The sequence below is a fragment of the Sinocyclocheilus grahami genome, unplaced genomic scaffold (assembly GCF_001515645.1).
Source record: "Sinocyclocheilus grahami isolate Dianchi unplaced genomic scaffold, SAMN03320097.WGS_v1.1 scaffold4.1, whole genome shotgun sequence".
Lineage (NCBI taxonomy): Eukaryota > Metazoa > Chordata > Actinopteri > Cypriniformes > Cyprinidae > Sinocyclocheilus > Sinocyclocheilus grahami.
Window position 1 is genome coordinate 266,717 of NW_015505183.1, and position 14,343 is coordinate 281,059.

Here is a 14,343-nt window from a genome sequence, read left to right on the forward strand (position 1 = left end):
TTTAATCAGAAATAGGGGAATTCTCATTCTGTTGTAATAAATAAATGACTAGGCGCATGTATTATATATCACCCTCATTTCCTGGGATTCTTTTGAAATGTATTTCATTGTTCATGTGATTTATTTATTATACTCCATGGTAAATTTGATCGTGGGGCTCTGTGGAAGTTGATGCTGTTTAAAAACCAGCAAAGATTTGTTCCAATCAGCAGGACTTGTAAGCCATTTAATGCAGCGTGATTATATCTATTTTTCATTTCGATTCAATACAAATATCCACTTGCATTTTCACCAGAATAATGTCATATTCTAACCATAGAAGTTGATGAGAGCATTCAATCCTAAGCTCACTTTTGATTTGATTTGCAAAGCACTTAACGGAAAAGATGTGTTAGGTCAGAATCTATAAGCTTGTGTACTACTAAGAGTTGACAAAATTAGCTTTAGCTAATATAAACATTTAAAATGCAGTCTTTATCAACAAATACAGGCTAAAATGTTTTTTGGACACACTTTAGTTTAGGGACCAATTCTCACTATTAACTAACTATTAACTTCAACTTTTGCCTCAATAAACTCCTAATCACCGCTTATTAATTGTTTGTAAGGTAAGTTGTTAAGTTTAGGTATTGGGTAGGATTAAGGGATGTGGAATATGGTCATGCAGAATGTTATTTTTAAGTACTAATAAACAGCCAATATGCTAGTAATGTACATGCTAATAAGCAACTAGTTAATAGTGAAAATTGGTACATAAACTAAAGTGTTAACGTTTTATTTTTATAAATTTTTTAGAGGGCCCTTTAAATTAAAATGTTACAACATTTGTATTTGAAATCAATACTGTTCTTTTGAATTATTGTGTTTCTATTCATCAAAGAATCCTGTAACAGTGTATCACGCTTCCGAAAGAAATGTTAAAGCAGCAAAACTGTTTTCAACACTGATAATAAGAAATGTTTCTTGAGCACAAATCAGCATATTGGAATTATTTAGAATTGATTTAGTTATTTTAAATTATAATAATATTTCACACTATTACTGTTTTTACTGTATTTTTGATCAAATTAATGCAGCCTTGGCATAAGATACTTCTTTTTTTTTTTTTTTAAACATTTTGGGCCGTAGTGTTAATTGCACAATTGCAACTTTATTTCTCATTATTAGGACTTGGTTTGGTCATGATTAGGACTTTGGTTTTTTGCTTCATAATAAATTGTATTGGCTGTTATTAAAAATGTAAACACATCTAATGTACTATGTAATGTGTACTGTAATGTGTTCTGTGTAATTCACATGTACATTTATTTCTATCTTTAGGTTAATGGACGATGAGACGACTGTATTTAGTCACATGGTTAAGGACCTTGAACCCTTTACCGAGTATCACTTCAGACTGCTGGTGTCCAACAACCATGGAGAAACCAGCAGCCCATGGGTCTCTTTTTTTACTGCACAAGACAGTGAGTTCCAAAGCTGACACACACAATGCCCACAAACACAACAGAAAATCATTAAGTACACAAAGAGTGTGTTGTGTTTAACCACAAGTCAGGCAGTTCCTCTGTGAGGCTTGTCCCACAGAGAAAAGCAGGTGTTGAGGGAGAGAGAGAGAGAGAGAGAGCCAGTGGACAGAGATTGCTAGTTAAAGGTATGCCTCTTCCACATGACCTTGCCGGTGTCATTTTGGACTGATTACTGTAATAGAATCATATTAAGGATCATAACAGACACTCTCTGCTAAGTTATAAATGAATTATACTTCAGCCTATTAGCACATACATTATAATTACTGACCCAGTATTTGCATACACTCAGATTGCACTGTATTATGGACCATCACCTCTTCATTATCATGCTTAGAGACATCCCCCTCCCCACAATGCCCTGCAGCACTTCACAACTTCTGCTTTTGGGAAGAGTTTTCCCTCTGTCTGAGAGCAGAACTACGTGAGCTGAGTAACATTCACAGCCTCATTGAGACTTTTTGTTTAGTTTCTTGTCTTGCTGCTTTGGTCTACTTGTTTTGCACCATGTGTCGGTATATTTTATCTTGCAACTTGTAATTAGTATTCTTTATGGATGTTTAGCATATCCGTTCATAGGTTGTATTCTTCACTTAAGAGGATGTCATAAATTGTCATGCCTTTAAGAATCTCTGCATTAGCTGCATTGTTGAACCATTGATAATATGTAGTTTAAATAGGATTGAATGAAAACAGCTTTTGCTTAGTTATGTTCGTTTTAGCAACTCTGATGTTTTTAATTATATATTTTTATGCTTAGATTAAACACATGGTTTTGAAATAAAAAGGTTTTTGATAAAGATATTATGTGATATAGGACAATATCACTTTATAAAGTGCTCGCTTAACTCATTAAACCTTGTTAAAAATTTCATTGTGATAGTAATATCAGTGAGAAAATTACTTTTTTACTATTTCTTGCTATTTGTTTTCAATTACAACTGAAAATTTGATATTTTATTCAATTTTCATATTGAATATTTTAATAATAAAAATCTGTAAATAATTCTGTCGCCAATGCTCTAAAGTATGCAAATATTTATTAATACTTTTATTTAAATATTTATTTATTAGTATTTATTAATATTTGAATCACATTTGAATACATATTTTTATTAAATATATTTTCAATGTGCAAAAAAAAAATATCTATGTGCGAATACTTTTGGGGGGCCACTGTTTGTTGATACTGGAGAAACTGGAATGTTTGAACATATCAGTTTAATTCATAAGTAGAGATGCACCGATTCACCGGCCAGTGATCGGAATTGGCCGATTTTTCGCATGACCAGCCCGGATCAGTGACCGGCCGGTCAGTCTCATGTCTTGCCGATTCCGAGACGTCACAGCCACGCGCACACTCACATTCGTGTGTAAACATGTCATTAAACAACATTATACGGCCATGATGTTTCCCCGAATATCAGTATCAACACAATTGCAATGTAACACTGATTTTATACAATAGTATTTCAATAAACAAGAAGTTAAAATTAAGTGACTTAGATTTTAGACAAAATATTGACTGTTTTTGCTCAATTTCTCTGACGAAAATAGTTTCAATCAAAGCCACAGCAGAACTGTTTTGTGTCTCCGAGCAACACACAGCAGTGTTTCGTTACTGAATGAACCCACGGTTTTGAACGAATCGAGTGAGTCAATGATTCAGTGGCCCATTCATAAGGACAGTCACTTGCCTCCTTTCTGAATGAATCAGCCGTTTGAATTAATCGGTTGAATGAATGAATAAATAACTCACTCATTAAAACAGACATTTGCCGCCACCTACTGGTGGTTTAGTCATATTTAAAAGTATCATTGCATTTTTTTCAACATTTATTTGTTTAAAAAAACATGTGAAAAATGAATCTTATAAAATAATTTATGCATTTGAAATTTTGCAGTGTAAATGCATTTATGGCACATCAGCTTCATCAAACTGTCAGTGTAAATGCATCTAATGCCACTTCAGATGCAGCTTCTGTTTCCTCAGCAGTGGAAAGAGTTTGTTAACACTAATTTCATTTGAATGGTAACAACTCTACAGTTTCTTATTATTCTAACTGAATTAATTTAAACAAATTAAGAATTTGATGTGAAAGATGACAAATTTAATAAGGTTAAGGGGAAAAAAATTCAATTTATAAACATAGTGGGAAATGACAACTGTTTTGTTACATACAGGAACTCATTTTAAGTTAACTATTTCTTCCTCTTTCCAGTCACAGAGCACTTTATTTTGAGAGTTGTTTAAGTGAGAGAAAATCTGTAACTTAGTCCAGATTGGGGTAATTGTAATGTTTAATATTTTCTTTTATGTAAATAATTTTTGCATTGAAATTTGCTTAGATTTTTGTTTGTATATGCTGTCAATTATAGTTCTTAGAAAGAATATCGGAATCGGCAAAAATCGGTATCGGCAGGTCACACTTCCAAAAATGCGGAAATCGGAATCAGCCAAGAAAATTGCAATCGGTGAATCTCTATTCATAAGTGCTTTTTTAAATGTGACTGGATGAGTATTTGGTAATGTATTTTGTTGAGCATTGCAAAAAGGAAACTGGTACTTTCATGTATGTACTTTGCGATATGCCAAAACTGCGATGACCCAACATGCACCATATTAGCAGCTCTTCTAAAAGTCACTTTAATCCCAAACAAGCGTGTATCTGGCAGCAGAAATGAGCCCTTCACTCCAGCTCTATTTACACATCTCTTTCTTTGCGGCAGGGGTGATGACTTTGAGAACAGGTGGGCATTACCAAGAAGGAGAGAAATGATTGTTATTGTTAAAGAGAAAAGCCCTTTATTTCTTTTCCGAAATGGGCTGTGAAGAGCCTCGGTGCGGCATATTCGGCTCTCTGCGGCAGGGTTATGGGGAAAGCATGAGTTTTAGTGGCTCCTGACACTGCTAATAAACACTCTCACACATATCATGAGCCACCCATCAACGTGAAATAGTACCCGGCAAAGCCACACTAAATTAACAGTAGGAAAGAATTGAGGAGATTCTTCAAAATAATGTGGCCAGCTGCATGATAAAGGAAGAGGAAAGGATGGGCAAGGTGAAACAGGAGGAGAGAAACGTGTCATTTTTTTTTTAGCTCTTTTTCTTCTTTGATAGGGCCCCAGTCTGTCCGCACATCTTCATCTCTAATTTAGAAATCCCCTCTAGAGAGAGTTCTCCACCTCTGTGTGAAATGTTCACAGCAGCACACACTATAGGCTGTGTGCATGAGCACACATGCTCATAGCTATGTAAGCAATCACAAATAGTGTCTCATAAATACATGTGCATATACATGGTTATTGTTCTATTTCTTTAAATTCAGACATGATGAGACATATTTTGTGACAGCAATTTTAAACTAGAGGTATTTGGAAAGTTTGACATTTCAGTTTTGGGGAGTGCATGAGACTGATGGAGCTATGGCGGAAACGCTTGTCTGATTTGTCTGTTTGGCTCCTTTTGTGCTGCAGTATGTCAGAATACTACTAGAAATCTCCTTAGTGAAGATGTATGAGCATTTTAAGTATTCAAAAGGCCCTCATTCCTCTCCTTTATATCATTCCATTAATTATTTATAACCATCTTTTTAATGTAATTCCATCCATGAATTTTTACCCGTTAGACTTGACAGCCGGTTCTGTGAACATAAACTTTGCCAAGTAGAAGAGCTCTTTCCTCTGTCTTCTCTGCCTATGCTAAAGCACATGAGTCTGTGTGTGGAGTGACACATAAATAAAATAATTTAGAGGGGCATTTTTGTGCCCCGCCCCCTTTTTTTCCTAGTGAATCTGTTGTATAAATGACCTGTACAGTTTAACTTTCAAGCTAACAGTGAGACACTGTTGAGTTCATTTTGTAAATGTTACTGTTTACGTGTGCACAGACACCATGCAAAAAAAAAAAATATTCTCATTTCTTGAATTGAGTTCATTTAAATAGGATCAGCCCCAACCTTTATTATTTTATCTTGTGATTAAAGGAATAGTTGACCCAAAATTAGCATTTGCTTGAAATTTACTCACCCTCAGGCCATCTTATAGATGTGTTTGTCTCTTCATCGGAACGGAGTTGGAGAAATGTAGCATTGCATCACTTGCTCGCCAGTGGATTCTCTGTAGTGAATGGGTCCCGCACGAATGAGAGTTGATAAAAAACATCACAATAATCCCAAAGTAATCCACACAATCTAGTCCATCAGGTAATGTCTTGTGAAGTGAAAAGCTGCATGTTGTAAGGAACAAATTCATCAAGATGTTTTTAACTTCATAGTCGCTTTTGGCCATAATATTGTTTTCTGCAGTGAAAAAAAGTCTCTTGTCTGAATCAGAAAAGAAATATGCACAGATTTACAAACTAAAAGAGTCCAACACGGTTCTAAACATATACTGTATATCTAAACATATATGTTGTACGTTTTGGTGGGAGAGGACAACAGGGGACAGACTTTTTCATTGGAGGAAGTGTTTTTATGGATTATGGACTATATTTTGGCCAGAAGCAATGGTTTAAAGTTAAAATTCCTTCATGTATTTGTTTATTAAAAACACACAGCTCTGCGCTCCACAAGACATTAATTAATAGACTAGAGTTGTTTGAAATATTACAGTGCTTTTGTCACCTCTTTGGACATTCTGACAACACCCATTCACTGAAGATCCATTGGTAAACAAGTGATGTAATGGTAAATGTCTCCAAATTTGTTTCCGATAAGGAAACAAACTTATCTACATCTTTGATGGCCTGAGGGTGAGTATTTTTAAGCAAATTTGGTTGAACTATTCCTTTATTTATCACCCCATTTGTAGTTATAAAAATGTTGTGGGTAGAAAAACCACTGCTGTGCAGTTCACCTTGAAATAAGTTACTGTACGATAGTGTAGACTTCATCAAATATTAGTTCAAAACCAAAAGAAATCTTTCATAGTTTTTTTTTTCCCCTTTTCCTTTCAATCTTCTTTACACTAAACGGCTTCTTGAAAGTAGCATACCGACATCCGTCCTAGTTGACATCAGCCACGCTAACCTTCAAAGCTATCATATTGTCACAAGGACCTCTACAATGCTAAAAATAATCCTCTCTTTCCTTCACGTTCCCAGGTCCCTCCCTCCTAGCCTTGTCACTTGATTGTGTTATTATTATGCTAACCAAATCCTTATAAATGTGATTTAAGGCTTGGCGGCCCGCGCTCTTGTTTTTCCTTCTGCTGTAGCGATTTATAGTGGCCCAGGAAAGGCCTCTCTAAGTATTCCAAATGTCCTGAGATTACAGCTGTTGCCGATGCCTGATTGAGGCCGACTGCTGTTATTGCACTGTGTTCTTGCTTGTACCCTGAGAGCAGTAAAGCATCAATAAAATCAAAAGCACCTGCATCTTAAATGAAGTTTCAATTGAAAAACTTAACAGCCCTTCAAATTGCAGAATTTAACGCAGACCAGTAAAGCTTAAATAACACTTTGCCTCTGCAGACCAAAAGACCGGGTGGCTGAGCCGAGGATGGGAGGCTGGCCGGGGATGAAGTAAGGAGGGGTGGTTCGTGTTCAAGGTGACTTGATTGTCTCATGTGGTAAAATTATTTACAATTAAGGAATTTCTCCTGAGAGCCACATTGGATTTGCCGGCGAGCACCTATGCAGGCGTTTTGCAGTGGCGGCATCCGTGAGCTTTTTCAGTATTCATGGACGCTCCTGAACCTTTGTGGTAATTGAATCAGTTAGAGTGCTGAGTGGAGCAAGCATAAAAACCTGTTAACCCAAAGGTCAAATCTGTGCATTGTTTATTTATCAGGAGGGAGAGGGAGCGAAATCGGCAGGGCCCACTCGCAGACACAGTAAAAAATTCCCCCCAAAAATATCAGCTACTAGATGAATGGAGAAAACTGGGCTGGAATCATAAACAGCGGCCGACTGTGTGAAGTGAAAATGGATGAAGCTTGAGTTAGGGTTAGGGATGACTAATGAGAATTAAACCTCTTTATTTTTGACGTCATTCCATAATCAGAGTTATTATGATAAAGCTGATCTATTTAAAAAAGGTCAGTTTATTTAGATAATGTAGTGCATTTACTTGTACTACATATTGAACACACTTGGGTTTATAACCAAGCTCCGGCTCATAGGGCTGTTAATTTGCACCTACTGAATGTGTTGTTTTAGTGTGCAAATTATGCAGATCAGTTAATGGAACAGAATCTGTTTGGAACACAATTTTCATGGTGCAAGCAGGTCAGTTCTGAATGTTTTGCTATGGAAGATGCAGCAGACTTCACAATCTGGCATACTTTATCACTCCTTCATCACTCCACTTCATTCCAGACACCTGAATCTGCTCTTAAAAATGCTGAAAGCTTGAACATCTGGATGTACAGTATATTATACTGTTCTCCACCATTTCATTCATTTGATAAATATCTGCTTGGCATGATGAATAGAAAATATTCACTACCATTCAAAATTTGGGATCAATTTTAGAATTTTGTAAAAAAAAATTAAAGAAGATTCTTACACTTACCAGGACTGCATTTATTTGTTAAAAAATACAGTAAAACAGTAATATTGTGAAATATTAGAATTTACATTTTGTTCAATTTGAATCTTTTTTATGTATATTTCTGAATAACTGAATATTCAGTAGTCATTTACTCTAGTCTTCACATGATACTTCAGAAATCATTCTAATATTTTGATTTGGTGCTCAAAAACATTATTATTATTATTATTATTATTAATGTTTAGAACAGTTGTGCTGCTTAATATTGTGGAAACATGATGTATTTTTTCCAGCATCTTTCTGACCCCAAACTTTTAAATTAAAGTGTACACAAATTAGTCTAATTTACATTGCAGAGCTGTTTTAGTGTGTTTAGCATCTGGCTAAGTGGATTGTGGGTGCTTAGTGAATAAGATGCAGGGTTTTATGCATAAATAACAATCAAAAGTGGTGCAACTGTGTAGTGAATTTGCTGCATCTGTTTGCTTCTTCACTGTCATGTCCCTTTTGTTCATTTTTTTTTAAAGTCATTATCTTGATGCTTGTTGTGGTGGCCGCTGAGCTTTGGGGAGAGAAAGCATACATGTAGCCAGTTATGTCTGCTCTATACATAGTGAGTCAGTTGGGACGGGATGGTGATGGGAGGTGGAAAGTGGGCCATCTGTGGGGAGACATCAGCAGCCCAGCACGGCAGAGAGAGAGCCAGTCACCTTGATCCACACGCCCTTGCCGGTACGCCATTACCGTGCTACCGTGGGATGTAAATGGAGGAGGAAAACATTACCTTCAAATGAGCTTTCATAGGGCCCAAATATCAATCAGACAGCCCAGGCTACAGAGCAGACAGGAGACACTTAAAACGCAACAAAACAACTTCACTTCAATTACCACATCTCATATATTCCTCTAACTGCTTTCATTTTACCAAATGTTCAAGCTCTTTTACTTATCATTCTTCAGTTTTTTTCTGGAGTTTCCTAACAGTTCTGTCAGAAAAATGGTATGGGAAATTACTGTAATGTAAATCTGCATCCATATATCGGGCCTCACAGAATGAGCACAAAAAGTGCAATAAACCAATGTGACATTTTGGATCAGCATTATTCTGAAACCCAATAGCAGTGCTCCACATAGCAAATAAAGACAAATCATCAAAACAGTATTTTCTCAATTTGCATTTCCTGGAGGAAATGCCAGTGCTTGCAAAGCAGCAAAAGAAGGTGTTCAGGTAATCTTAGGTTTTAGGCCTCGGCTGTGTTTAAACGAAATGCTGCATTTGCCATTGTCATGACGCTAAGTATGCATCAGCACAAAAGATGATGTTTTGATTTTGATTTTGATTTTTTGTATACAATGAAAGTCAGTGGGATCCAATGTTGTTTAGACTCAAACATTCTTGAAAATATATTCTGTGTTCCTTAGTTTGTTACAAAGATTTAGAACATGTAGGTGAGTAAATGATGACAACATTTCTATTTTCCCATCAGGGTTGGGAGTTTAAAAAAACTTTTCAAGCACTGTGTAAAGCATGTGGTGTGAAGGTTCCTGTATACATCACTTAATATTCTGTTTAATTGAAATTAAGTTCAAAACTTCTTACTGTTTTATACCAGTCATATCCAAGGAGAAACTGGCACAAGCCATCAGATGTGAGAGAGGGAAGCAGTGCATGGGATGCTGGCATGTGTTTTGGTATATGCATATGTGGATGTGTAATTATGAAAATGACCCGAGCTGTCCGGTCCTGAAGATCCATGTAGGATTTCTTGATGTTAGTGTTGCTATTGTTGTAACCACTCTGAGAAAATGACTGGGCTGGAAACTTAAGTGATTTCCTCCAATTCACTACAGACCCTTCAGAGATTCACCTCGCACATCGCTGATATCCCTTAGCCACATTACCCCAACGAATAAATCCATAAATATAATTTCATATTTGTTTGCGATATGCAGCGGCTGACTCCGTCCTCTTTGGCAAATGAGCTTATTTGCACACTGCCTGCTCTACATTTTAATCCAGAGAATCAGGCTGCTCCAATCAGACGGTGTCCTTGTGCTGTCAGTCTCAATGCTGTGCTGACAGAGAGGAGCTGCGTCTCTCTAGATCATGGAGATTGACCAGGCTCATCAGTCCTTGGGTTCAAATCATTTAAAGCCAAAATCAATTGCAATTTTAAGATATAGATATACGCATTGATGGAAAAATGAATGGATAGATGGGTAAATGGAGATATATATGATATATCTTAAAAGTTTATTGGTAAATGTAATGCATTCAAAATTATTATATTGTATTATATTATATATTAATTGCATTCAATAATAATAATATTATTAACAATATTTTTACATTTTAAAATAGTTGTTATATTTATGGATTTTATAGATGTATTGATTATTGTTGAAAATAATAATAATTTATACAATAATAAATCCCTAAGCATAATTTAGGTGATTCATATTCCATCATAATTATTAATAATTATTATTTTATACCATTTAATGTTTTTTTAGCAGTTTTAGCCATAAATAAAGATTCTATTATTTTACAATATAATAAGAACATTTATTTTAAGACTTTTTATCTTATTTACTAAACTACATCCTTCGAGTGTGTGTGTGTTTGTTTTATGCACATCTAGTAGCAACAACTGCAAAAATAATGATTGTTTCACAACTAATTTAATCATTTTAATTATTGTACATTAATTGTTAATTATTTAATATGAATTATCTTTCTTCAGGGCCTGGATCTGTTGACCCTCCTGTACTCTCTGACATCCAACCCAGAAGTGCTTCTGTCTCCTGGTCTCCTCCGTCCCAGCCCAACGGCATCATCACCCATTATAACATCTACCAAAACCACCAGTTAAGTGTCTTTGTGCCAGGAAACAGCACCAGCCACACTCTTTCTCAACTTGCACCCTATCAGCAGTATACCATTGAGGTGGAGGCCTGCACAGCAGCCGGCTGCACTCTTTCCTCTCAGTCCCACACCATACGCACCCCTCCAGCCCCCCCAGAGGACGTCCCAGCCCCGCAGCTTTACTCGGACACCCCCACATCAGTGCTCTTGTCCTGGGCCCCACCACGTCATGCCAACGGTGAACTGGACGGCTACACCATTGAGAGGAGAGTCACTGCCACACAACAGATTTCTACTGTGGCCACACTGCAGCCCAACCAGACATTCACTTACCTAGACAGCTCTGCTACACTCAGCCCCTGGACCAATTATGAGTACCGCATTGTGGCTCACACAAGGCTGGGTGGATCCAATAGCAGTGAGTGGGAGAAAGTGACCACTAGACCATCAAGACCTGCAGGACTGCAGTCGCCTCAAGTGCTGGTTTTGGGACCAGAGTCAGTACAGGTACATGGAAAGTCGGTTTGCGTGTTACTTAACCCTTAAATGCATGAATGTTTCGCCAATCATTATTACATATTCCTATATATCCAACACGGATGGATCTCTAACTGCTGCAATAGCATAAAACTCTCATGATATTTTAATAACAATTACAAAAGAAGAAAAATGAAACATCTCGGCACTTTTTGAAACTTAGAAGGGTTCAATTTGATCAGATGATTTTAGCATCACTGTCATCGTCAGATCGCACTTCCCCAGTACATTCAGCATCTGGTTCATATTCGCGATCTCAACCATATTCTCAATACTTTTGTTTTCAATTACTTCAAAATCAATACTTTGATCACTGGCAGCTTATTCATCACATCCACCATCAAATGACAGTGACACTTATATTTCATTGCCTACAGTAATTGCTCTGTAGTAGAGCCATCAAAGCCAATTCTTGATGATATTCTTCTGTTTTATGTCTGCAGTAATTATGAGTGAAACATAAACATCACGTCATCATTGTCTATCAAACAGTGTGCCACCTTGAGGAATAAAGGTGAATTGCACTTATTGAGTCATCAGATATTTAATTATTGTTGCACCAGAAAATTATACTTTTACATACACTATTACCTACCTCGGGTCGACCCTACACACTTTTTACAAAAAAATAATCAGAAAACAGACATTCTTTTATAATTTATTATTTTTCTTGTTATATTGTTTATAATCAATAGATTGAGGAATACTAAGAAGCTTGATTCAACTTTAAAAAATGAAGGAGGGAGAGGTTAGTGAATGACATCCTGGGTTGCTAAAGACCCAAGGTATGCATTTAAGGGTTAAAAGAGTAAAATGTTTGCAAAAAATAAAAATGTGTGACATTTTAAAATAACTCTTTTGAAATGGTTATTTTTAATTTGTCAATCAAAAATATTCACAATGATCACAAACTTAGTTAAGTTATAGTAGTTTTAATCAGTCACAGAATTGTTCAGAGCCACTGAACAACTGACTCTGTAGCAATTTTTTAATTATGCCCAATTCGAAGTGAATCAGGAGCATTAGTGTCATATACAGTACTTTAGGCTAGTGAAACAATTTACAAAAAAAAACATATTTTACAAAATAATATTGATTATTGTTTATCATTGAGGTCCAATAACAAGGTTAAAATGACACATTCAATTAATCAAAAGTGACAGTAAAGACATTTATAATGTTCAAAATAAATTATTTCAAATAAATGCTGATATTTGAACTTTCTTTTTATCAAATAATCTTAAAAGGAAAAATGTATCTCAGTTTTTACTGTTTTCAACATTGATAATAATAAGATATGTTTCTTGAGCATCAAATCAGCATATTGGAATGATTTCTGAAGTATTATGTGATGCTGAAGACGAGTAATGGCTGCTGAAAATTCAGCTTTGCAATTGCAGGAATTAGTCATATTTTAAAATATATTAATACAATAATAGAAAACAGTAGACAAATTGTAATAATATTTCACAAAATTACTGTTTTTACTGTATTTTTGATAAAAGCAGATTTGGACAGTAGTCCAACTGTTGAACAGTAGTGTATATGTACTGTAGGTAATTAAAAATAGATTGTCATTTTTAACCTTTTGATTTAACTTTGATTTCTGTGCTGCTTAAAGTAAAGAAGGCTTTTCAGGTTTAAATTAACGTGTTTGGGTGTCGCTCAATCCTGTCCCACCCTCCTGTCAGCAGGCTGTAGTGCCTTATGCCGCCTTTTCACCAGTGAGGTGCAAATGAGGTCTTTGTTGTGATTGTTAGTAAGAAGCTACTGTATTTCTTCCCATTAATGCCACACCCAGGGCATCCATCATTTTTCCAGTGACACCCTCATGCTATGAAAACATTGATACGCATGGTTTCCAGGTCCTTTCAGAGCTGATCATTAAGGAACAGCCAATTAAGACTGTCAGAGTATTGTGGGAGCCCCTCATGAATGTGCCCTTGGTCATCTAGCTAACACTTTAAAGATTGTAGTTCTTTATTTTGTGTCTGTAAGATACCCAAAGCATGCCAGACCTTATTAACACTTTGACAAAGTAGATTTGAGTGTTTCAAGGCAAACTGCATAGACATCCCTGTAATTCAACAGACACTATACTCAAGAGGGGTTGGTAGCTTGCAGTCTTTTGGCTGGTTTACAGGTTGGATTTAAGGGGCGTTAATGTAACCAAACAAGCTTTGCAGCTTAGATCCTGCAGTGTGTAAATACACCTGTGCACCCCCTGTCTTTCTCTCTTTGTTATTTGTTGTGTGCTAGTGCCAAGAAACATGGACAGAAATGCTTACCACTTCAAACAAAGGCGGCATTTGCATAAACTTGCTTGAATTATTCATTTTCCCCTAACCCCCGGTTTAGTGTATTGTAATACCATTATTATTTCATTAATTTGTTAACTGCTGCATTTGTATGTAACTGGATGAGAACGCTTCTACAGGTAAAAGCCAAAACAACAACTGTTCACATTATCATACGCTATATTAAATTCCTGTTGAGATGCTAGCAGTCTCTGTGATCCTCACGGCAAACTCTTTGTTAGCAAGCGTTGATGATTTTATTTCAGTGAGATGGACCACCATCATGGAGCTGATTTGCATGGGAGACTCAATGGGCTGTGGAGTTCAACAAAGTTAGCATATGTTGCTAAGCTAACATAACAATACATAAAACAAATTGGATAAAATGAATTATTTTTAATAACACAAAATTACTTTTATCAGACATGCACAATATGTTTAATGTGTCCCTCGCTTGATCCAGAGGCAGTATGTAGCAGCAACGAGCAGCGTTTCCTATGCAATTCCATTAGGATTTCATTATGATCTCCAGGGGCTGAGGCCTCTTTCAAATGTAATGAAAGGAGTATTCTGTCTTGGGTCAAAGTCAGGGTGCCTTCGCTTCATCACATGACGTCGGT

The 14,343-nt window shown here is 36.2% G+C and overlaps 1 protein-coding gene across 1 annotated transcript in view; it reads left to right on the plus strand.

Annotated features, from left to right (window-relative positions):
* Positions 1–14,343, plus strand: part of LOC107583304 (Usher syndrome 2A (autosomal recessive, mild)) — a 227,522-nt gene that overhangs the window by 128,316 nt on the left and 84,863 nt on the right. Inside the window, exons 39-40 of the mRNA XM_016269485.1 lie at positions 1,321–1,463; positions 10,768–11,396. Of these exons, the coding sequence (XP_016124971.1) occupies positions 1,321–1,463; positions 10,768–11,396 (772 nt within the window). The remainder of the gene's footprint in view (positions 1–1,320; positions 1,464–10,767; positions 11,397–14,343) is intronic.